This window comes from Chenopodium quinoa, unplaced genomic scaffold, assembly GCF_001683475.1.
Source record: "Chenopodium quinoa cultivar QQ74 unplaced genomic scaffold, ASM168347v1, whole genome shotgun sequence".
NCBI classification, from domain to species: domain Eukaryota; kingdom Viridiplantae; phylum Streptophyta; class Magnoliopsida; order Caryophyllales; family Amaranthaceae; genus Chenopodium; species Chenopodium quinoa.
Window position 1 is genome coordinate 3443218 of NW_018742616.1, and position 22825 is coordinate 3466042.

Below are 22825 nucleotides of genomic sequence, written 5' to 3' on the forward strand. Positions count from 1 at the left end.
TACAAGAATTACTTGACTAATATGGTGTGGCTAGTCGCACACAAGTCACACGGAAAAAAATTAAGGTAAACAGGAGTCAATATTATAAAAATTACTTGATTAATATGGTATAACTAGTCGCATACAAGATACGCCGAAAAAATTAAGGTAAACAGGGGTAAGAAATAAATACGGAGTAATAAGTGCTCCGTCATTCAACTTACTTCGTACTTTGTAAATGTGAATGGACGATCGCCGATGATATTATTAGATCAGACGGTTGATACTGTATACGTCACTAAACTTCCTTCTATGTTTGCCTTTTTTTTTATCCCTTTAGAGCAGTTCATTTTACGCTGCAATTTCTCTCTCCTCCATTGAAGCATACTCTTCAGTTCTCCATTGAAGCGGCTTCTGAGCTTTCTCTCCTCCATTGAAGCAGCTTCTAAGGTAAGATGTTTTCTCTTATCTTTTAATCACTCAGTATTAACTTTACCATCCAGGGTTCAATTTCTCACTTTCGGCAGTTTAATTGTCATTACAGTGAATTTAGGGTTCTTCTAAGGTTGATTTTTGAACTATTGGCTATAATTCCTGAAGTTATGAATGCTTTTGATGTGCAATTTTGTTGCTAGAATTTTGCTATGTGCAGTTTACGTTATTTCTTAAGCTAGAAGAAGTTTATGTGAAGTTTTGAGCCTAAATTTATAATTGAGTCAAATTTGGTTGCTAATGTGCTGCGTTTTTCGAGCCTACGAGCCGAACTGAACTGATTGAGGCTAATTGAGCGTGAGCTTGAACCTAGATTGATATTCGAGTAGCATTCGGAAAGAGTAGTTATTTGTTGTATATCAATACCATTTATTAGTGGTTAGACATTAGTTGTAGGTTTGGGCAATGTAGATAATAGTATGTTGCTTAATGACTGTAGAAAAATCATTGGTATATTTAGAGTAGCAATTTGAGGTAGATGATGGATACTTATTCTCTTTGGAAGTCAGGTATAAAGTTGTAAAATTGGATAAAGATCATGATATTAGATACTATTAAGTTGTTGGCCTTTGGTGTCTTAGATTTCATGGTTTATACTCCCTTAAGCCTTAGCCCCTATTTTGGATCTTAGCTCTTTTGTCGGTACATATTCTCTTGTGGCAAGTGGGTGGGGAGGAGAAAAAGCGCATGTAAGAAAAATGTTTACGTAGAACAGATTGTGGCAATATTTGAGAGGTAAAAGTGAGAAAAGTTCTAAGGCCAAGCAAGTAGAAAGATGAAATTATAAAAGACAGGTGCAACCGTGCGACATATTTTAGGATGTCCAAACTCCAAAGTAAAAAATATAGCGATGTAATTTTTTTTTTTTGGGATGGAGGGAGTAATATATTTTAGAGACTGGATTTATGATGTTAGATAGATAGATATTGAGACAATTTTGAGGAGTGGTATATTTTGCAAGTGTTTGGTTGGAGTCAAGGCAATAGCAATGTATTTTACATGTGATTAATTGATCAAGTTCTCATCTTCTCAATGTTGGACGATTGTCCCTTCAACTGTTTATTATTTTCTTTTGAGGGAGAGGGTGTGGGGTGCCTGGTTGGGATTCAGTCTATATTTTCTATGTATGATGTTGCAATTAACCACTTGCAAGTTGCAGGCTCTTGGGCAGTACTCTTTGTGAGCTTTTGGCAAGTCAAATGGCCTTTTCACCTTGTGGAACCACATGGGGAGTTCAGTGGGGTGTTCGCCCCCTACTTATGTCAAGTCATTCGGTGGAAAGTAAATTTGCAACCATTTCAATTTGGTGAGAATTCAGCACATTCTTTTTATTAAGCTCATGTCCCAACAATTTCCCTTGAAGTTACACACTTACACCAAGAATCTTAAGTATGTTGAATGACCAATATCTACTTTATTAATTTGATGTTTCCTTACACAATTGTTAAAATTTTTGAAGTGTTCGTTGTTGACTAAGCATCAATAATTTCACATCATGTAACTGAATTGAACATTTTTTTTATTTGATTCGTTAGTTACACACTTTGGCTTTGTTTCATTCAACTTATTTTATCAGTATGAAGTTTATGAACTAGTTTTGTCTGACAAAAATAAATTTACTGTCTTAAAATGTCCTACTTGACTATGATATTGTCTGGAAAAAATTGTCTATTTTTTTTTTCTTTGTATAAAATTGTTTGAACTTATCGGAATAAGTTAACATGAGTTGAATAGAACAGGGCCTTAGTCACTTATTCTTGTCGATAGAGGCTAAGACGCATGCCTTTTGGATACAAGGTGCACCATTTTAGTTGATTTTTTATTTATCTCGTATTTATTTTTTGGTAAGGAAAAAAAACCCAACTTATACTTCTCATAAACTCACAGCAGGGGTGAAACAGTAATTACAATAAAAAAATATGAAGGGGGGAGGAGGGTGAGAGGGGGGGAGGGGGGGAGGAAGGACTGAGGAGGGGTTTACAACCTTATTGACTACTTTAGTCACTGGCTCAGTGGGGAACCTATCTAGATGAGGGTGACTGAAAGAGACAATAAAAGAAAGGTGCATTTTAAATGGTGGTGAAGCTTCCGGATTGATAAACAAGTAAACTTAAAGAGTGGGAATGACTGAAACTGAAAGACAAAATCAAAGAGAGAAAGATAAATTGAATAGAGAGAAATACAGACCGAAGAGAAGATATAAGAGAGAAAAAGAGTGGAGAATAAGAATTACATACCTCACATCAACAGCAAGTGGTGGTTGGAATTCGATGGTCATTGGCAAGAAAATTATTATTGAAAATTTTATCAGGAATTTGGGGTTATCTTAGACTAATCCTAAACCATGGTAGGTAAGTAAGTCACATGAGAAATCTTAGACGTACCTTGAAGATGGATGTAGACCCACTTTTAAAAAAGATCTTTGGCATTTTACCTAGTTTGAATCATCCTTGCTGTCTTTTCATCCTCTTAAAAACCCAAATAAGTCATTCCATCTCTTTGTTGCCTTTGATATTTGAGAGGTACTCCAAGTGTTTACACCCTTTATGGTACTTCCTTTGTTCGATTCAATTGCACTATTTTAAAAGGCACATTGTTTAATAAAGAGGAAACAAAATGTTAAACATATGACGCTACCCTTGTATGGTTGAGCAAAGAGATGTGAGTAGGGTCATGAAAGGAAATTTGAAGGGTAACATAGTCTCTTGTCATAATGTACTTACCGAATAAGGAGATAGTGCAATTATTATGAACAAATGTAAATAGGTGAGCATAATTACGTTTACCTTTGAAAATACATTCCTCTTATGCATGAGAGTGTCAATTTTTTAGTACCATTTCCTTTAACCAAGCTTCTTTTGAGCATGCATATTGTGTTTCCTTGCTTGGAACTTAAATTCATTTAGTTTCATATTTATCTCTTCATCTAGATTACCATGTAGAATTGCGGTATATTCTAGTGAGAAAATATAGCTAACAAGGCAACAATATCCAAATACTAGCAAGCTTCACAATATCTAACTAGCTTTATACGTGGAGCATCAACATAAGCCTATTGTTGTTGTGGCTTGTGGGGCAAGTACAATCCCATTGAGGAATAAGAACGCCATCTTTTGAAATTCCCTCCAACTCTACTAACTCCTCTTCAAACTCCATATTTTTTTAATCACATCCGTATACAATTTTTGTCTCATTAAAAGCAACATTGTAGTGTCTCAAAATTTTCCTTCCTCTTGGTTTTTAAAAACGATACCTACATTTTTCATAACAATATCCTATAAAGAAGCTTTTTTTTGACCTTTGGGTTTTTATCCTCACAAAATTATTTTGAAGCAACATAATCAAAAAATTATATTAAGAAAGATTCACCACTTTTCCATTCCATAACACTTTTAAAACTGACGGCCCTTTGTTTACCCGACTAATATGATGTGTTAGGTCGTCATTTCCTCATATTCCTATATTGTTCTATTTGTTTCTTATTAATCCTCTCAATAGTTCCATTATGTTGATGTAAGGTTCTCTTGAAGTGGTCCTCTTTAAAGTGATTTTGTATTTCTAAACCCATTATTACACTTAATGCGCCTAATTTTATCTTATCAATTTGATTCTCGACTTCTACTTATCACTTTTGAAGGTATCACAAACCTCGGACTTATGCTTAATCAAATAAACTCACACTTTCTTTTCTTAGAGAAGGCTGTCAAACATTAGTGGGCACCAACTCTAGTTTCCCAGCCTTTGACTCTTTATTGGCTTTAGTGAGTGTTACCCTTCGACTCTTTTCAAATAAATATATCGCTAAATAACAATAACACATACAATGTGTGTGTGTTTCTTTTTCCCTTAATTAATACTCCCATCTGTCCCTTAATAGTCCTATTTACCTTTAGTCATATACACACGTATTTAGGAAATGAATTAAAAAAACAAAAGATGGTGGTGTTTGGTTGATTAAAGATGAATATAAAACAGAATATAGTGGGGTTTGATTAATTAAAGTTTTTAAAAAAATGTGCGCCAATATCAATCAAACCACCCAAACACTTGTCTATTAGCTCCTTATTGTCAGGTTGATACACCTTTTGGTACAGGCAGGTAGTCCTTAACTTGCATCTTACAAAAGGCATAATCTTTCCCATTGAAACTTCTCAATCTTTGCATTTCGCATCCTTTATTGTTGATTGTTTCTAAATTTAGACTTTTATTTGACTGATACCACTTGTAGAGAGCAATTGATAATGCAATCTATCAAATACCAATCAAACAATAGTATATTCAACAAAATGATCAAAGAAAACGATTGAATGAAGGGACAAAGGGTTTAATGTGAAAAAAAAATCTCTTCTTTGTCATTAAAGAGTAAAAAACCACAAACGTGCTCTAGAAGTGTAAGATGTTTAATAATGGTGTACAAAAGCTCTCCAAAATCTTCCAAAAGCTTTTTTTTTTTTTTTTTTTTTTTTCTTCTCTCCTAACATGAGAAGAATACTCTAGTTATGGCAATAATAGGTTATTATGTAAGTAAAAAATTCTAATGTTGCGTCAAAGAGGTAGGATATGTTGCTTATGCGGTCGTTTGAGGTAGAGTTAGACTAATGGAGCAGCTTGCCCTGCAAGCAGACCCTCCTTGAGCAAGCCAAAATCCTCTCGGCGAGTGAATTCCCAAATTTAATTAATCTTCCGTTTTTCACCTCTTAATATCATCCAAGTATGAGTTGCATTTACTTGAGACGTCTTTCATGCTTAACCATGTCCACACACCAAACCTTTTCCTGTCTAATTAGATGGCCATTGAAATTTCATTGGACTTCAGACCATATTTTCGTTGTAAATGTTAATAATGAGGATTAGAATGAGTGCTTCTGCTTGTGCAGAAGAAAGAAAGAGGTAGGATATGTTACAGTGTATGCCCGCAAATGGGGAAAGAACTATGGGCAGAAGAGCAGAAGTTCCTTTCTTTTATTAATCTAGTTTTGGGAGGTGAAGGGGGGGGGGAGTGATGGTGGTTTTGAGACACATTTAAGGAGGTCAAAGACGTTTGGATGGAGGGAGTTAAGTTTGATATGAAGAAATTGGTTTATGGCTCTTGAAATTAGTAATGAAGGGGATCTCGTTGACAGCTACAAGTGATTGTTTGGACTTGGGCTCCATGATCAGATGTATTTGGTAATGATGATCATACAATCACTTATCACTCTACATCCAAGTATTTTTTATTTTTTATTTATTTTTTTAACAAAAAAAAAAACAAACTCTTACATAGACCCCTATAGTTGACCCTCATATATGGGTGCCACAGGTTATAATATGTTTTGGCCTTGTTAGTTTGGTTGAAGTTGGGTAAAGGTGTGTTTGTGTGTATGTTTGTGTCTTATTCTCATTAATTTAACATGGGACTTGATCTTATAATATTGTACTTAAATGCGGCACTTTGGCTGCTTTACTGTTGTGTTTGCAGTGGACCAAGCAAGATAAGAGCGATTCAATCCCTGAGTTCCAGCATTTTTTCCCCTGAACCAGTGCATTTGATATTTAATGTGAGTTCAGCTCGAAGTCCATGCCATAAAAGGGGTTTCCGCTTCATTGTTAGAGCTGAGTCTGTGAGTATCTCATTCCACTTTCTATATTTCATACCTTATTTTTTACGAAGTATTAAATATCTGTTCATCTTTTCATGAATGTAAGTACTCATACATTAGAATTCACAGGACTTCTATTCAATTCTAGGAGTATCACGAAATGCCAGCAAATCAGAAATTAAAAGCGGTGAGTTGCAGTTTTGCTTCATGACCTTAATGTTATTGGTGTTCGGTGTTTTCTTTAATAAGAGAATTTCTCACTTTACCATGATACTCATTATAAGATGGCAATTTGTGATTTGTTAAAATTTGTACTGGGGACCACGTGTTGTGTTGTTTAATCATATTATCCCCATGTAATCAAGGTTATTTGGATTGGTGAGAGGAGTAGGATTGAATCGGTGAAATCGGATCATAGAATCGTAAGATTCTACAAAATTGATAAAAAGAGTAATAAGAGGGTTGCGACATAATTAGATAACATTTTTTAAGCCATAAAAATGGTAAAATTTATAGTTTTAGTAGTTGGATAGTAATTTTCTTAGCTTAGAGAAAAGTTTAATTGCTTTAGGCTCATTTTAATAAGTGAAAAGTAAGATCGTACGATCCTGATCGATCCTACTCGATTCTGCCCGTCCTGCACGATTCTGTCCGATCCTGACCGATCCTGTACAATCCAATAATAATTTAAGTGAAAAACAGGATCGTCCGATCCCACCCGATCCTGTACGATCCTACCTGATCCCGTGCGATCCTGATCCTACAACGATCTTGCTTACTCTGCGATTTTGCATCCGATTCGAATTGTTTGGCTAAAATGGGATCGTAGGATCGCACGATCCTACGATTCGGATCGCGATTTTGACAACAATGCATGTAATTATGACTACATTGGGATGTGAGTTATTGGTAGATGATCCATTCTTACAATAAGCTTAACAGGAGAGACTGATGTTGGTTTTACAATTAAATGGCTAGTGGCTGTTTTGCAAATTACATGAAAATAGTGAAAATATAAGTTGATTACGAGGCAATTGGATAAATAACATTTGAGGACCTTTTTTTTTCAAAGCAACACATTTGAGGACCTCATGCCAACTCGATGTCGTGAAGCAATTTTTTTTTATGAAAAATATAAAGGAGCTCAAACCTTTGAGTAGGGTAAGCTGTTCCCTCAAAAATTCGCTGTTTCTTTCTTTTTAAACACGATATTGCCAACAGAACTATCTTGTGCACTTTGGCAAGCCAGTTGTTTTTCTTCCTTCTTTTCCAATCTACAAGAACTTCTTCTACAAAAAGAACTTAGTTCATCCCATATGAGACTAATCAATAGTGCCAATGAGAAAAGAGAAGATGGTTAACCGTGTCTTCCCCAGGGCACATACTACCAACAGCTGGTAATGTAAACATTCCTTCATTTGAAAACAGCCATATTAGGGATGATAGTGACTACGACCAGGCAAAACAACAAGCTTTAAGTGAAGCTTGCTTTGCCAGATATGAATTGGGAAGACCATGGACATAAATTTTTTTGAAGAAAATCACAGAAGAAGCCAGTCTTGCGGTCTTGTCATGTCACCAAAATCATCTCATCGTTTCCCTTTGCAATGACCTTTACACCTTTACAATACCGATTACTTCCCAAAGTTTCTTTATTTCGTTTATTTTTTATGAAAATAATGACATGTTGTAGGCAATTGTTTGATTGGTTTTTCGAGCAACTTTTTTTTCCACTTTCTAGAAGTTTCCATTTAGCTTCTTAAATTACTAATTGATGTAGGTTTGTACGTAGTATTTACTCGTGTGTAGTTTTTGAAAGTTTTCACAAGAAGCCTGTTTGTTTTTATATATGTGTGCAACAACAGTGTTGCCTCTTCCTTGCTTTTCATTTTCTTTCTCATCTACCTACGGGGCCTATGTCGAGTGATGGAGTCTTCGTGACCATAAGTATTGATGATTGAAGGGCTGCAATGTAAAAGAGTATTGGTTTTGTGTATATGGTCTTCAGTTGTTGCGGCTTGATTATATGATTATTTTTATGCGAGGTAGAAAAAGGTTGAAATAATTTGGCATGTTACTCGAACTTTTCATACCTCAAGTACCCGTGTTGGACCCTCGACACTCGGACATGGATATGGCACTTGGACACTTCATTTTAGTTCAAAATCATAGATTTTTTTCACAAAATAGCCGAGTCGGACACTTGAACGCGTACCCGTGTTGGACATGGGTGCCCGAGTCCGAGTAACATAGATTTGGCCTAGGCTTAATTTATTCAAAGGGTGAAATCCTCATATTAAGGCGTGCATTGGGATATGTAGACTTGGGCTGTGCAAAAAATTTAGAAAACCAAAAATGAACTTGACAACCTAATAGTCCAACTTGAAGATGTGGGTAACCAAACCAAGAATTTCGGTTAAGGGTGGCTTTTAAGAATTTTGAAGCATCCATTCAGGTTAGGCTATCTGCTTTGTGTTTCAGCTACCCACATGAATTTATGACTATTACGAGTTGGAATATTGCAACGTGAAAGGTCACTGAAAATATGGATTAACTATAAATTGAACCTGGTTTTGTACACTCCTTAATTGTAGATCTTTGCATTAGAACTAAGATTGAAATACAAGAGAATGGACTTTTGAAAGAGGATGGTATGGAGTTGAATTCCCTGAGAAACTGCCTCCTTAGCCCTAGCTAGGGAGGCAGGAAATGGAAGAGGACAATACCTCCCTTTACTATTTTAAACAATCCTGTAAGCCAGTTAACCGATTTTCCGCATTCTTAAGGGTTATGGAAGCAGATGAGTGCATTCATTCTGTGCATGATATTATCAGTTGTAATACTTGTATATATCTTGATCACATTGGGAAAGTTGTAAGACGTGGATGCAATGTCTTTTGTAGAATTTCTTGGTATTGGATCTGAAATATCGGAGAAATTAGTCACTTTTGATGGCTGTGGGCTTAAAATTGCTTTTGGTAATGAACTCTATAGTTTGCCAAGTTTCCTTTATTTGCAGTCATCTCCCTGCTGCACATCTGTCTCTAGCTATTATAAAAATTTCTGTTCTGATTAAAGATCATGAGGCAGAAATTCTGGAAACTCTGCCATATCAAAGGGACAAGCCTTCTATATATGTAGGTGTGCTGTGAACAAATACTCCCTCCGTCCCTAAAATATAGTTCCCATTTCCATTTTTGGTGGTCCTAAATATAGTTCCCAATTCCTTTTTTACCATTTAATGTTACCTGGAAATCACCCATTTATCCTCTATTTTTTTATCTTTATTAGGTGAAGTGCCAAAAGTACCCTCTAATATTTCATTGGCATTGGACAGCTTGATGATAAATGCTATATAGGTAGTTTGTTGGTATATAGGTAGTTTGTAAGGAAACTCATCTATAGGTAGTTTGTAAACAAGTTGTAAGGTAATTTGGTATATAGGTAGTTTGTAAACAAAATCATTGGTATATAGGTAGTTTGTAAACAAATACCTATATAGTTTGTAAGGTAGTTTGGTATTTATCATCAAGCTATCCAATGCTAAATATGGGTAAACACTTTAGGTAATTTGTAAGGTATATAGGTAGTTTGTAAGGAAACTCATCTACAAATTCTATATAGGTAGTTTGTTTACCCATATTGAGCATTGGACAGCTTGATGATAAATTCCTTACAACAATACAATTTGTAGATGAGTTTTGTTGGATAAAAGGACTTGGGAGGTGTTAAGGAGGTCAAGGAAGGCTTAGGTGATAATTGGTAGTCTTTTCATTTGAAATAATTATCAATCACATCCGATTTAAGCTGCTCATGAAGGATCTGACCTCCATGTTAAATGTCTGATAGTGTCTATCTACTCTTGGTCTCTGATTCTCTGGTGTCCTTTGCTTTTAAGAAGTGAGTCTTTGAATTGTACCATCTGTTTTTTAGTGTAGGTATGTATGGTCAATGGATGCTTGTTCATAGTCATAACAGAGATTTTTTTTTTCGCAACCTTTCAGGTGCTATGGAATCACCATATAATATTGTGTTTTGATGTGGATTGAGTTATTCTTTTATAAGGACTTTATTTATTGTTAGTTGAAGGATTATCTAACATTCTTTAGAGATACTTATAAATCTGTGAGACAAGATCCAAGATAAAGTAGCCTTTGTTCTTGTCACCCTAATTTGGTTATTTTTTAAGGAAACATAAATTCAGATAGTCATTAATTCAGATTAGGAGTTTTCTAGTGAAAAAGATTGAACCCCAAGTCCATTTCTATCCTATCTTGTTCCGTCTGCTTGACCTGCTGTTGGATTTCACTCTGTCATTTTGGGATTCTCGATTGTATTGTTGATTGTTATTCCCTTTATCCCACATTTGTTTTGAAACTTATATTGGCACATATTTTTAAGTGATATATGATAAGTTGTTTAGTTATCAATAGTTAATTTATTGGAGGAGAGAGTTGAATATTATTTAATTAAAAAAGTAGATGTGAATAATATTATTTAATGATAAGTTGTTTAGATAACAGAATATTTGAATTTGAGGGATTGTGGGGTTCTAATTTTTTGGTAGTGGGAAGTGAGACATTAAATTAACAGTGGAATTTTCAAAAATACAATTGTAAAAGCTAATATAGGACACATGAAAAATGAAAGTGCAAAATCTAATTTGTGATAGAGGCCCAGGCCTTTTTGGCTGAAATTCTGACTTGTTTTCCCTTGTCCTTTCATTGCCAAGACATTAAGAGAAAATAGTTTGATTGATCATGTGAAGTCCCTCCTGGTGTTCTACTTTCTCTGCCTGGTGGTGGTTGGGGGGGGGGGGAGTGGGAGGTTCAAAGTTGTCAATGAGACTTATCCGTACTGGAATTCTGCTTCCTATATTTTAAAAATTTCTTGCAAACTGTGAAATGTTATAATTTAACCAAGCAGGATTTTATTGTGCTTTGCTGAAGTGGAGTAAATTTGCATTGTGCTATGTCTTGGCCAATCTGGAGTAGTCTAGTTAGGAGCAAAATTTATTAGATGAAAAGTTAAATGAAAGACAGAATGTCATGAAGCTATGTGATATTTTCTATTTGTTTATGCAAATTATCTGAAGATATTAGCTTCTCTGTTCTCAAGAATGAAGCCATTGCCTTTGATCCTTATTTGACCCAGTCATGAGCTCCTGTTGGTCTTTCATTTCATTTGAATAATTTTTTTTTTTATTGAGATATTATATAATCCTGAAAGGATTTATATTCCCAATTTCACTTTTTATCCTATTCTGTTATGGCATTCATACCTCATGCTCATTTATCTGCTTTTTAGCTGAAGTGTTACATTTCTTGCCTTCAAGGAAATAATGTTATTTTGTGTTCAGCTTACCGGAAGCTTGCAAGGAGTTACCATCCTGATGTTAACAAGTGAGTTATTTCTTCCCAACTTCTTTTTTTGCACAATTTTTCTACTTCCTCTGTTCTTTTTTACTTGACCTGTTTTTTTATCACGCTTGCCGATGCACAACTTTAACCATCAATAACTTTATTTCTCTATAAGTAAAAATTATAAAAGTTATAAATTGTGATAATACTTATTGAGACAAATCTAACAAGATCTCACATGAATATCTTTTTCCTTACATATAATTCACAAAATACGGTCAAAGGAGGAGTGATGAACAGTGTAAAAGTCAAAGCATGTCAAGTAAAAAAGAACGGAGGAAGTATTTTACTATGAATGCGGGCGATTTGATTTTCTTACTTTATGAGTAACTATTCAGTATTTGATTTTCTCTGTATACTTTAGCTACTTACGGTCAACTGTGTGTGTTGTTGCTGTTGTTTCTTTTTTTGTCCGATTAATTTTATCTATCACTTTTCTCATGCATCATTATGGGTAGTTGAGGGAAGAGGTTCTATAGTTGTGCCCATAAAATTGTTTGAATGATTTTAATGGAAGTAAATTGGCTTTCATTTTAATGTTTCACGAGAAGCAACCTTGGTGATTACATTTCTTTCTGTGCACCTTCAGGGCTCCCAGTTGAGCACTTGGTTGTTTAGTCCATAAAAGTACAGGTGAATGTTATTTCAATTTTCTCTGTTGTGTTTGAGTTCTAGTTTCCTTAAGGCTTTCAGCAATTTATTTTATCCAGCCTCCTGAAGTTTCAATGAGAAAATATGATTTGACATTACTTCTAGAAAAGGTGAAGGCAGCAATCTTCACCTTCTTTCTTACAGCATGGGAAAGCTGCTGTTTAATTTGGATCATGCTGTCCTGTCCGCCTGTCCTTTCAGATTTGTGAACAGTCGATTACTATTGAGTCCGCTTAAACGAAAGTAAATAAGAAATACAAGTAGGCACAATAGAATGGCAGTATGAAGCAGGGGATGGGTCTAAATAAAAAATTATATAATATCAGCAAGAGAAACTACCCATTAGACAAACTAAGAGCATATAGGTACATTAAAGTAATTGCTACCTAGTTTGTTCTGAATTCTTGTTATTTTTGGCACTTGGCCTTTCATCAGGGTGTACTGGAACTTGTAAGTTTAAAGGCGAAGGTGTAACACTGGACTTGTGATAGGATGGTGATGCCTATTTGAGATGGCCTACTCAGTGCAAGTGAATAACTGTACTCGCTGAAATAGTGAGATACGATGAGTTAGGATTTTTAAGCATCCTTGAATGTCTTATTAAACATTTAAGTTTGGTAGTTAGCACATTGGAGCTGATTGCCTCCTTATTTGTGTAAAAAGGTCTCATAATGTCTTATTAAACATTTAAGTTTGGTAGTTAGCACATTGGAGCTGATTGCCTCCTTATTTGTGTAAAAAGGTCTCATAGTCTGGCATTTGGGGTTTCATCGAGGAGTGCAGTATCTTCTGAGTTTGAAGGTGTTATACTATCCAAGACCTCTGATAGCAGTGTCTCACTAAGAAAGTCAGCTTGACACAACTGAAGAATGGGACATACTAGTTTGAACTTTGAAGAAATCTTAAATGTCTTTCTAAATGATTTGGGTTTTATCCTTGAGAAGAAAATAATAAATTTGGTAAGCTCTTCTAATGGCTGTTTGACCTTATCATAGTTGGGATATAGAGCTGTACTGCTGTTGCTGATGTATAATTTACATGACCAGACCACAGCTTCAATCCTTTTGATGCTGACATATCTCACTGATCTTGTGTTCCTATTAAACTCTGTTTTGCAAATGTCACATGCAACTGATGTTTTGTCTGTACTCCATATAGGGAAGCTATAAACTCTTCCAGAAGTTGCATGTTGGATTGCACACATTTCCTTCTTTTACCAATGCTATTAATCATACACTGATTTGTGGATCATACCCTTTGTCATGTTCAGCTCTATGTTTCTCTTAATAAACTGTTTAGTCTCAAAATAGATTTTTTTTTTCTTACTCATTTCAGGTGTTCCTTTCTTGTGAGCTTATCTTGTACATATGAGTTTTGTTTAAGTTTAACCTTGTTATCTTGCTTTATTCGTACTGTAGAGAGCCTGGAGCAGAGCAGAAATTCAAAGATATCAGCAATGCTTATGAGGTATGTATGATAACGTTAATTTCATTGTGCTGCCCTTCATTGTCAAGTTGTCCGGCTGTTGCACATTTTGTAGCTCACTTTTTTTTTTTTTTTTTTTTTACTCTCTTTCTTTTTTTTTAGCTCACTTGATTCTTGTCTTTAGGTTACTGTGATTTATAGTCTCCCACTTTATAAACTAAGTTGACTGGTAATACTATTTGTAGGTCTTGTCAGATGATGAGAAACGGTCTATATATGACAGATATGGGGAGGCTGGTCTTAAAGGAGCTGCAAGTGGCCCAGGGGTAAATGATCTTTTTAACAATTTACTCCATTTATTTTTTGGTGGTTGTGAATTCTTGGTATTAAAGTTTTGCTGCTTTCAACAGGATTTCACAAATCCCTTCGACCTATTCGAGTCTATATTTGACCTTGGTGGTATGGGAATGGGGGGAATGGGAGGACGAGGTGCTAGAAACAGGGCCACTGAAGGCGAAGATCAGGTTTACAATCTGGTGCTTAATTTCAAAGAAGCCATTTTTGGCATTGAGAAGGATATTGACATAAGTCGTCTGGAGACCTGTGGTACCTGCAATGGATCAGGTGCCAAACCTGGTACTCAGCCAACCAAATGCAGCACATGTGGCGGCCAAGGACAGGTCATCTCTGCAGCACGCACTCCCCTTGGTGTTTTCCAACAAGTTTCCACTTGCTCAGCCTGTGGCGGGACTGGGGAGAATTCAACTCCTTGTAATACCTGCAGTGGTGACGGACGGGTGAGAAAATCAAAGCGCATTAGCTTAAAAGTCCCAGCTGGTGTTGATGCCGGTAGTCGGCTGAGAGTTCGAGGAGAAGGTAATGCTGGAAGGAGAGGTGGGCCCCCTGGAGACCTGTTTGTTGCCATTGATGTCATCCCTGATCCTGTTTTGAAAAGGGACGATACAAATATTCTCTACTCCTGCAAAGTTTCTTACATTGATGCCATCCTTGGGACAACTATGAAGATCCCAACTGTGGACGGGTCAGTAGATATGAAAATACCACCGGGCACACAACCTGGGACAACTTTGGTGATGGCTAAGAAAGGTGTGCCATTGTTGAACAAGCCCAACATTAGAGGGGATCAGCTGGTGAGAGTGCAAGTTGAAATTCCAAAACGTCTTAGTGATGATGAAAAGAAGCTTGTTGAGGAGCTTGCTAATTTAAATAAAGCCAAGGCTCCCAATAGTAAAAGATAGCTCAACTGATAAGTTAGAAAAGGTATTATTTTGTGCCGATGGTGATTTTGCTCGACTTCCCCTCTATGATTGATCTCATTACGAACCCCGAAATTAGCTGAAGTAGATGGAATAGGGATATTTCCCAAGGCGAATTTTGTTGTACCTAGTATACGAACTTTATGAAGAAGGAAACAACTTAGGTATTTATTCTCAATTTCACTGTTATGTCACATCTTTTTGTTTCAATTTTTTGACTTTGCTTGGAATATTGTATATTCATTGGTGCTATAGCCATTTAGAAACTGGTGAAAGGTTTTTTTTTTTCTGGGCAGATAACAGTAGCGGTTATAGCAAATTATATTTTATCTGAGAATGATGAACAAGGTCTCATCACTATTATTCCTTGTCAGTTTATCTTGATACTCTATCTCTTTTCCGAATTTAAGATTCTGCTCTTTAAGTTCTAAAAAACCCAATATAAAATGTCCCTTAAAAACCTAAAAAAACTGTGATATGTTAGAAATACACGAATTTTATAGCTGTCGCAAAAGGGAAAATACAAGTATCATTATGATGAATAAAAAATTGTTTATCTAGTGATATTTTCGTAAATAAATTAACAACTTTTTATTAATTGTGGGTTCATAAATGTTGCTTTATTTATAAAATGTCATGCTGATTTGAATTTTTTTTTTGTTGATTTATTTGCAAAATTGTCACTTGATAAATGATTTTTGTTTATCATGATGATAAATTGGGGCTTTCTCGTTATAAATAGGCAAGCCTCTCGGGATGAACCTAAACCACACGTTAAGAGGAATGTGTGTACCTGGAGGTGTATGTAAACCCTCAAATCGGTTTCAGGGTTGACTCGTGGCGGGTTGTGATTAGGGGATTTTTATCCACCAATCACCGTCTGACAAGTGGACCAACCAGGTTCCTCCACGTGTCCTTCACGTAGGCCAATAGGAGCCTGCCACGTGTCAATCACAGATACGTCCTCTACGGACCAATTGAGACACGGCACGTGTCCACCCATGCCAAATGGGAAAACCGGCCAACAAGGCCCAATCCTGTTTAGAGGCCCAGTCAGCCCTAGGTTTACCCTAAACCTAGAGAGTGGCACGCTTCCCGAGGTTATAAATACCCCTCTTAATCCTCATTAAGAGAGGGAGGACTCGAAAACAACACACGGATTACACATTAATGACTCTCACCTAGAGAAGTCTAAACACATTGATCACTCCTCCTCTAGAGGAACCAGATCTCCCCCCTTTAATTTCCGCACTTATTACTCCTCAAACAAGTACTGACTTGATCGGTGGAGGCGGAGCTCCTACCACAAGGAGTCTTCGTTGTTTTGCAGGTACAAGCGTCCGGTTCCAGTCTGGGTGTTGTAACTCTCCCGCAGGACACCAGAAAACCCCGAAACATTTTGGCGCCGTCTGTGGGGAGAGTACTTCTGAGATGGCATCCGCGTCTGTACCGACTCCTGAAGAGAGGCGTCCCCTAGACGACCCTCAAGTTCAGTCGGACCGCGATACTGAGAATGAATTTGAAGTTGAAGCTCACACAGCTTCAGACAGGACCCTAAGGGCCCGACGTACCCGTCATACCGAAAGGAGGGAGCGGGAACATCTTCAAACTGGAAGTGAGCCAGCAGGCGCACCGCCTGTTCGGCAGCAGCCGACTGATGGGTCTGCTCCCATCACAAGGAACGAACTCATGACCTTCATGAGGGACTTCAAGGGAGAAATTCAAGAGTTGATCAACAAGAAGCCGCCTGCTCTGGACAAGGAGCAGTCGGCTAAGAAACCCTCCACTTCACGGAAGAGGAAGCCAGTTCAAGGGCGAGAGGCGACCCCTCATCCTAAATCTAGGCAACCTGCCCTTGATTTCACAAAATACCGTTTTCCTACTCCAGGAAATAGGAAACCTGTTCGTCATATTCAGGCGGACGGGTCGAGGAAAACATACACAGACGCTCGGCTACTGCTAGAGCAGAAGAAGAGTGACCGATTGTCAGAGTCGGCCTCTACTTCATACTTCCAAGACAGTCTGCGAAATACCTCGATGAGGCATACTCAGTCGTATCATGAGAGTCAGTCAGGCGGCACCTCCCGTCAGTCAGGCTTTCATAGCGACCAGGCGGTACCAAACTTACCGTTTGTACCACAGCAACAGTATTTTATGCAGCCACCTCCGTTTGGTGGACACGCAGCTAAAAATGTCCAACCTTTGGACTGGCAGCTACGGTTGCTTAGACTTGGTGAACAGCCGTCGACCTTCTCCAAGGAAATCACTGAAGCCGCTCAGCCGGCCAAAGTGAAAAATGTGTTAGTAGGCGCCTATGATGGCACTACTAACCCAGAAGATCATCTGATGGCATTCTCCAACCTAATGTACCTTCAAGGGTTGGATGATCCCACTTGGTGCAAGTGTTTTCCAGCGACTCTCAAAGGAATTGCACAGCAATGGTTCGGCAACCTGCCGACTGGTTGTGTAAACAACTTCAGGACGCTTGCTTACTTGTTCACCTCCAACTTCGCCATGAACATTCCTGCGAAGAAGACGACCCTTGATTTGGGAACAATTCAGCAGGGTGAGAAGGAGGGGCTTCGATCCTACATCAGGCGGTTTAACCTGATGAGAATACAGATTCAAGGGTTACCGGATGAGGTAGCTTATACTGACTTTTTCAGGGGTCTCAAAGACGGGTCGACCTTCAAATTTGATCTGGTTCGAAAGAGGGTGGCGACTCTTCAGGAGGCCTTGATTGAAGCAGAAGCCTATATACAGGCAACTGATCTTTGTAGTACAGTGAAACAGTCGGACGGGAAAAAGTTCGACAAAAAAGAAGGACGACAGATACAGTCGTCAAACAAGGAAAAGAAGAGAAAAGAGGTCTGGGCGGCTGATTCCTCTAAACAGCCGGCCCAGAAGAAGAAAAAAGAATTCAAACCATACTCCCCAAAGTATGCGTTTAGCAAGGATAGCCAAACTATCCTAAACGAAATCAAGGGACGGATCTCTATTGAGAAGCCGGTCCCCATGAAGGGTTCTGCAAGCAACCGGAACCAAGATAAATTTTGTGATTATCATGAAGATGTTGGTCATCACACCAACGAATGCATCAGTCTCATGCGGTATCTAGACCGCCTGGCTGAGCAAGGTGATCTTGACTATTTTGTCAAGAAATCCACGGGGAGCACTTCCTCGAAAAAACAGTCGGCCAAAAAGAATCAACAGGCCGACAGCTCTGATACAGATGATGCAGTCGTCTACACTATTGCAGGCGGCTTCGCAGGAGGAGGTCCCACTATTAGGGGCAACAAAGACAATATCAGGCGGCTAGATGTAAATTCTGTTCACCCAGAACGGCCCTCCAAAAATTCATTTCCTGAGATTGTCATTACTGAAGAAGATCTAGGAGGGGTCAGGGGGCCGCATGACGACCCTATCGTCATTGAATGTAAAGTGGCCAATCAGAGAGTTGGCCGAATCCTCATAGATACCGGAAGCTCCTCAGATCTTATCAGTAGCAAATGTCTGTCAAAATTGAAGTACAAAACTGATTGTATACATCCGGCCTCCCACCCTTTAGTAGGGTTTGGAGGAGGAGTCGTCCACCCTGTAGGACGAGTAGATCTACCCATCCGCCTGGGTGAAAAAGGGGAAGGACGACACATGGTAGTCCGGTTCCTGGTGGTAGAAGAACTCTCGGCCTACAACATGATTCTGGGACGACCAACCCTAAATAATTCCAAGGCTGTAATAATCCCATCTCTTATGTTGCTCAAGTTTGAGAGGGACAATGGAACAGTCGGCTCCCTAAGGGGAGATCAGAGGATTGCACGAGAATGCTATCTCTCGGATGTCAAGCCCACTGTTATGGCCGCTGGGTCCAGTGGAGGAAAGATTGACAATGTCAAGGATAATGCGCCTGTTCAAGAAGCAGGCGGCAAAAAAAGAAAGGCATCCCAGATGGGGGCCGCAAGAAAAGATAAAAAATAGCAGTCATTGGCAGAGGAGCCGTCCGAGAAACTTTCGCCACACTCAGGCGGCACCATGTCATGCTCAATCCCAAGAAATGTGTCTTTGGAGTTGAGTCTGGGAAATTTCTCGGATTTCTCATTAATCAGAGAGGAATAGAGGCGAACCCTGAGAAGGTGCAGGCGGTCATTGACATGCAGTCGCCCCGTACCGTCCGAGAGGTTCAGAAGTTAACAGGTTGTCTGGCGGCCTTGGGAAGATTTCTAAGTCGATCAGGCGACAAATGCCTATACTTTTTCCAGGCAATTAAGAAAAAGGCAAGGTTTGAATGGGGGCCGGATGATGAGGCGGCCTTCCAAAAATTGAAAGTTCATTTGCATTCCTTGCCGAGGCTAGTCAGGCCTTTGCCCAAAGAAGTACTTTACATGTATCTGGCCGTCTCTGATCATGCGTTAAGCGCTGTTCTTCTTGCTGAAAGAGACGGCTGTCAGCTCCCGGTCTACTTTGTCATCCATGTGCTGAAAAATGCCGAGTTGAGGTATCCCTTAGTGGAGAAGTTTGGCCTTGCACTCTTCATGGCTGTTAAAAAATTAAAGCCCTACTTTTTGGCGCATGCAGTCGCCCCGTACCGTCCGAGAGGTTCAGAAGTTAACAGGTTGTCTGGCGGCCTATGGGCGGATGAACTACCACATGTTCTCTGGGCCATTAGGACGACTGAAAAAGGGGCGACTGGAGAAACTCCATTCCTCCTAACTTATGGTGCGGAAGCTGTTCTTCCAATAGAACACTACGAGCCGACTCTTCGAGTAATGCTATATGACGAAGAGGCAAACTGGGAAGCCATGCGCCTGGCGTTAGACTCACTCCCTGAAAAGAGAGGCAATGCTGTCTTACGCCATGAGATTTACCGCCTGAGAATGACTCGATCATACAACAGAAAAGTGCACAGGCGTCCACTCAAGGTGGGGGACTTTGTACTTAGAAAAATGGAAGCTGTTGGTAGGGCTAACGAGTCTGGAAAGCTAAATCCCAACTGGGAAGGCCCCTACCGAATATATGAAGAGGTTAGAGACGGTACCTACCGTCTGGAAACACCAGACGGCCAGCCGTTACCTCGAACTTGGAACATAGATAATCTTAAGAAATATTTCTTTTAAAAAAAAAATGTAAAGTCAAGGACTACTTGAATAAAGTTGCAAATTACTATTCAATTTTGTATTAAGAGGGGCATGCCAACTGACCAACAGTCGGCTACTCTCCATGTTTATATTCATTTTAAGAGGGGCATGCCAACTGACAAACAGTCGGCCACTCTCTATGTTTAATTTAAGAGGGGCACGCCGCTTGACCGGCTACCCTCACATAATATAGTTCACCAAGAACTATCAAAAAACATGATCAGACCAGGCGTCAAGCCAACTGATCAAAATATAAAAATTCAATTCGACCTGTCCCAACATTATAGCAGGCGTCCGACGGCATCCATCCGGATGAAATTCGTCGCAGAGAGCAGCTCCCTTTTGGGTGGAACATTGTTCTATAAACTAATCACACGGCACCTATACGACTGTCCCCAAGGGCAACCACGTAGCCGTTTTTGAGACAAGGATAACTTTTATCACTAACCAAACTAGTGGTAACAGTTGACATCTGAGTCGGATTACCGCCTGTATTACTTGGGATAAATGCAGGGGGTACCTCTTGAGTTAATAGCCAACAAACATTGGCGAATCAAAAGGTTCAGCCGGCCTCCGCCGCCTGGTACCTTTACTACTCAAGCAGGAGTGACGGCGACTGAGTAACACCAAAGTTAACTCATAGTCACTCTCTCAAACTTAGTATGGAGCCTAAAAGGTATGAGTCGTCCGCCTGTTTTTAGCAAACAGGGGCTCTCAACCACTACTCCTGCTAGGTTAACCTTCAAGGGGTTCAGCCGGCCTCAGCCGCCTGGTACCTCTACTACTCAATCTAGAATGAGGACGACTGAGTAACACCAACGTTAACTCATAGTCACTCTCCCAAACTTGGTATGGAACCTAAAAAGTTTGAATAGACCACCTGTTTTTTGACAAACAAGGGCATTCAAACTACTATTCCTACTAGGTTTCCCTTCGAGTTAATAGCCAACAAACATTGGCGAATAAAGGGGAACAACCGGTACCCACCGCTTGATACCTCTACTACTCAATCACTCGGCGACTAGGTAAGAGCCATATTTACTTAGTCACCCCTTAAAAATTTTAGTATGAAATTAAAAAGTTCATACAACACCTATTCACACTGATAGGAAACAGTCGTCCTAGACTGCCTATAGCAAAAAAAACACAAGTAAGAAAACCCTTTCTTACTTGGTTAATTTTACAAATGACAGGACCGCCTGCCTAAAGGTAATCCAGTCATAGACTGCCTACAAGTCTAAGTAAGAAAACCCTTTCTTACTTGGTTAATTTTACTAACAACAGGACCGCCTGCCTAAAGGTAATCCAGTCTTTTAAACGGGACCAATACCGATTGAATAAATGGCCGACTGATCGCCCAGCTTGGAAACAGACAACCAGTCGTCCAGGGGCATAGGCGGACCATCCGTACCTGTCTACAATCGGCCATGCAAAACAGTCGATATAGTGTACAATTCAATATCAAATATTCAACACTTAGACAAATTTCAAGCAAAATAAAATATTCAGAACCCCGGCCCCCTGGCCAGGTAAATACAAGCAAACGGCACGCAGGCCGTGAAAGAAGACATAAAAGCTTAAGAAGGGGGCAAGTCTTCAACATTAGCAGCGTCCGCCTGGTCAGCATTCCCCTTGTTAGACTCGGCCTCAGCTGCATCCTTCTTCGATGCCTTGCCCCCAAGTGGCACAAGCGCCACTATCGGCTGCTCATCCCCATCCAAGGCCTCCTCCAACGCCTCGTCCTCAGCAGCCGCCAGGATCTCTTGATTATATGTTTCAGAACACTGGCGGTACGTTTTTTCCCACGAGGCAAAGTCGGCACTGGGGAAGAGGCGGCTCCAGGTCATGCGCTGGATCTGGGAAGAGTCTTCCATCATCTCTCGGACGAGCTCTCTCTTCTCTTGCTCAGCCTTCTCCGAGAGCTCTTTAGTTAGACTCTTCTCCTGGGTCACCAGGCGTTCCTTTACGTTAGCCAAGGATTTCTCCATGGCTTCGTATGAGAGCATCTTTTGGCGGAGAGGTTTAAGCTCGGCCTTGAGATTGGAGACGGTCGCCTCCAGCTCGCTGTTCCTCTTCTGGGCCGCCTCTAACTGAGCCCGGATAGCGGCGGCAGCCTGCGCCTGATAATAAAGAATATCAATTGTCAGAACTTCATTTTGGGCAATTTGAAACATTGCCTTATCACAGTCAGAGGCGGCCATAGCTTTTGCAGCCTTTACCTCTTTGTTTCTCCGATCAAGCGGCTTGCGAAGGCCGTTCACTCGGAGCAGGGCCTAAGTAAAGAGAAAACATGCGTCAGTTTCCAAACAAAAAGATAACGGGCGTCCTGGAATTCAAATACTCAAAAAATGCTAAGTATACCTCAGCAAGGACCCCTGCAATCCCATCAAGGTCAAGGGTGCCGACACCCCTGACCGCCTCCCTTTCAGATGGAGGAACTGCTTTGATCATGGACTTGGCTACCTCTACCAAGTCAGGCTCCTGAGGGCCGGCTGCATCAAGCGTAAAAAAGCAAGTTAGACCTAGTCAAGAAGGAAGCAAGTGTAAAAGTTTTTACAAGTAATTGTCCATACTTCTAGGCGGCCCCGCCGGAGTTTTAGAAGAAGTGGCCGGCTGCTTCTCAGCCGCCACTGTTTTCCTGGAAGACCCAGGAGAGCTTGCAACAGTCGTCCTCCGGGCCTTGGGGTCCGGCTGTTGCGAGGAAGAAGCTCTTGGAGTGCCCGACTGAAAAAAAAAAAAAAAAGAGTTAGTATATGCATAAGACAACAACTCCTAAAAGAGGAAGAGTTTCGAAGCCCACCAAGGGTGCCCCCTTGTTGGGGGAGTCGGTACAAGACTGTTGCATGAGAGAGGCCCGCAACATG

The 22825-nt window shown here is 39.6% G+C and overlaps 1 protein-coding gene across 1 annotated transcript; it reads left to right on the forward strand.

The window, feature by feature from the left end:
• Window positions 1-212: 212 nt before the first annotated feature.
• Window positions 213-15217, forward strand: LOC110721656 (chaperone protein dnaJ A7A, chloroplastic-like). Its single transcript, XM_021900854.1, has 8 exons — window positions 213-429; window positions 1631-1777; window positions 5933-6074; window positions 6183-6240; window positions 11413-11455; window positions 13543-13591; window positions 13795-13875; window positions 13960-15217. Exons 2-8 carry the CDS (start codon window positions 1671-1673, stop codon window positions 14806-14808), a joined length of 1329 nt encoding a protein of 442 aa, XP_021756546.1. The 5' UTR covers window positions 213-429; window positions 1631-1670; the 3' UTR covers window positions 14809-15217.
• The last annotated feature ends 7608 nt before the right edge of the window (window positions 15218-22825 follow it).

Bases quoted from the DNA above. Each gene is read 5' to 3' on its own strand.
- LOC110721656 (XM_021900854.1), top strand. From the start codon at position 1,671: ATGGCCTTTTCACCTTGTGGAACCACATGGGGAGTTCAGTGGGGTGTT. The intron at 6,075-6,182 runs GTGAGTATCTCA...TAGAATTCACAG, and splicing joins TCATTGTTAGAGCTGAGTCT to GACTTCTATTCAATTCTAGG. The intron at 6,241-11,412 runs GTGAGTTGCAGT...TTTTGTGTTCAG, and splicing joins CAAATCAGAAATTAAAAGCG to CTTACCGGAAGCTTGCAAGG.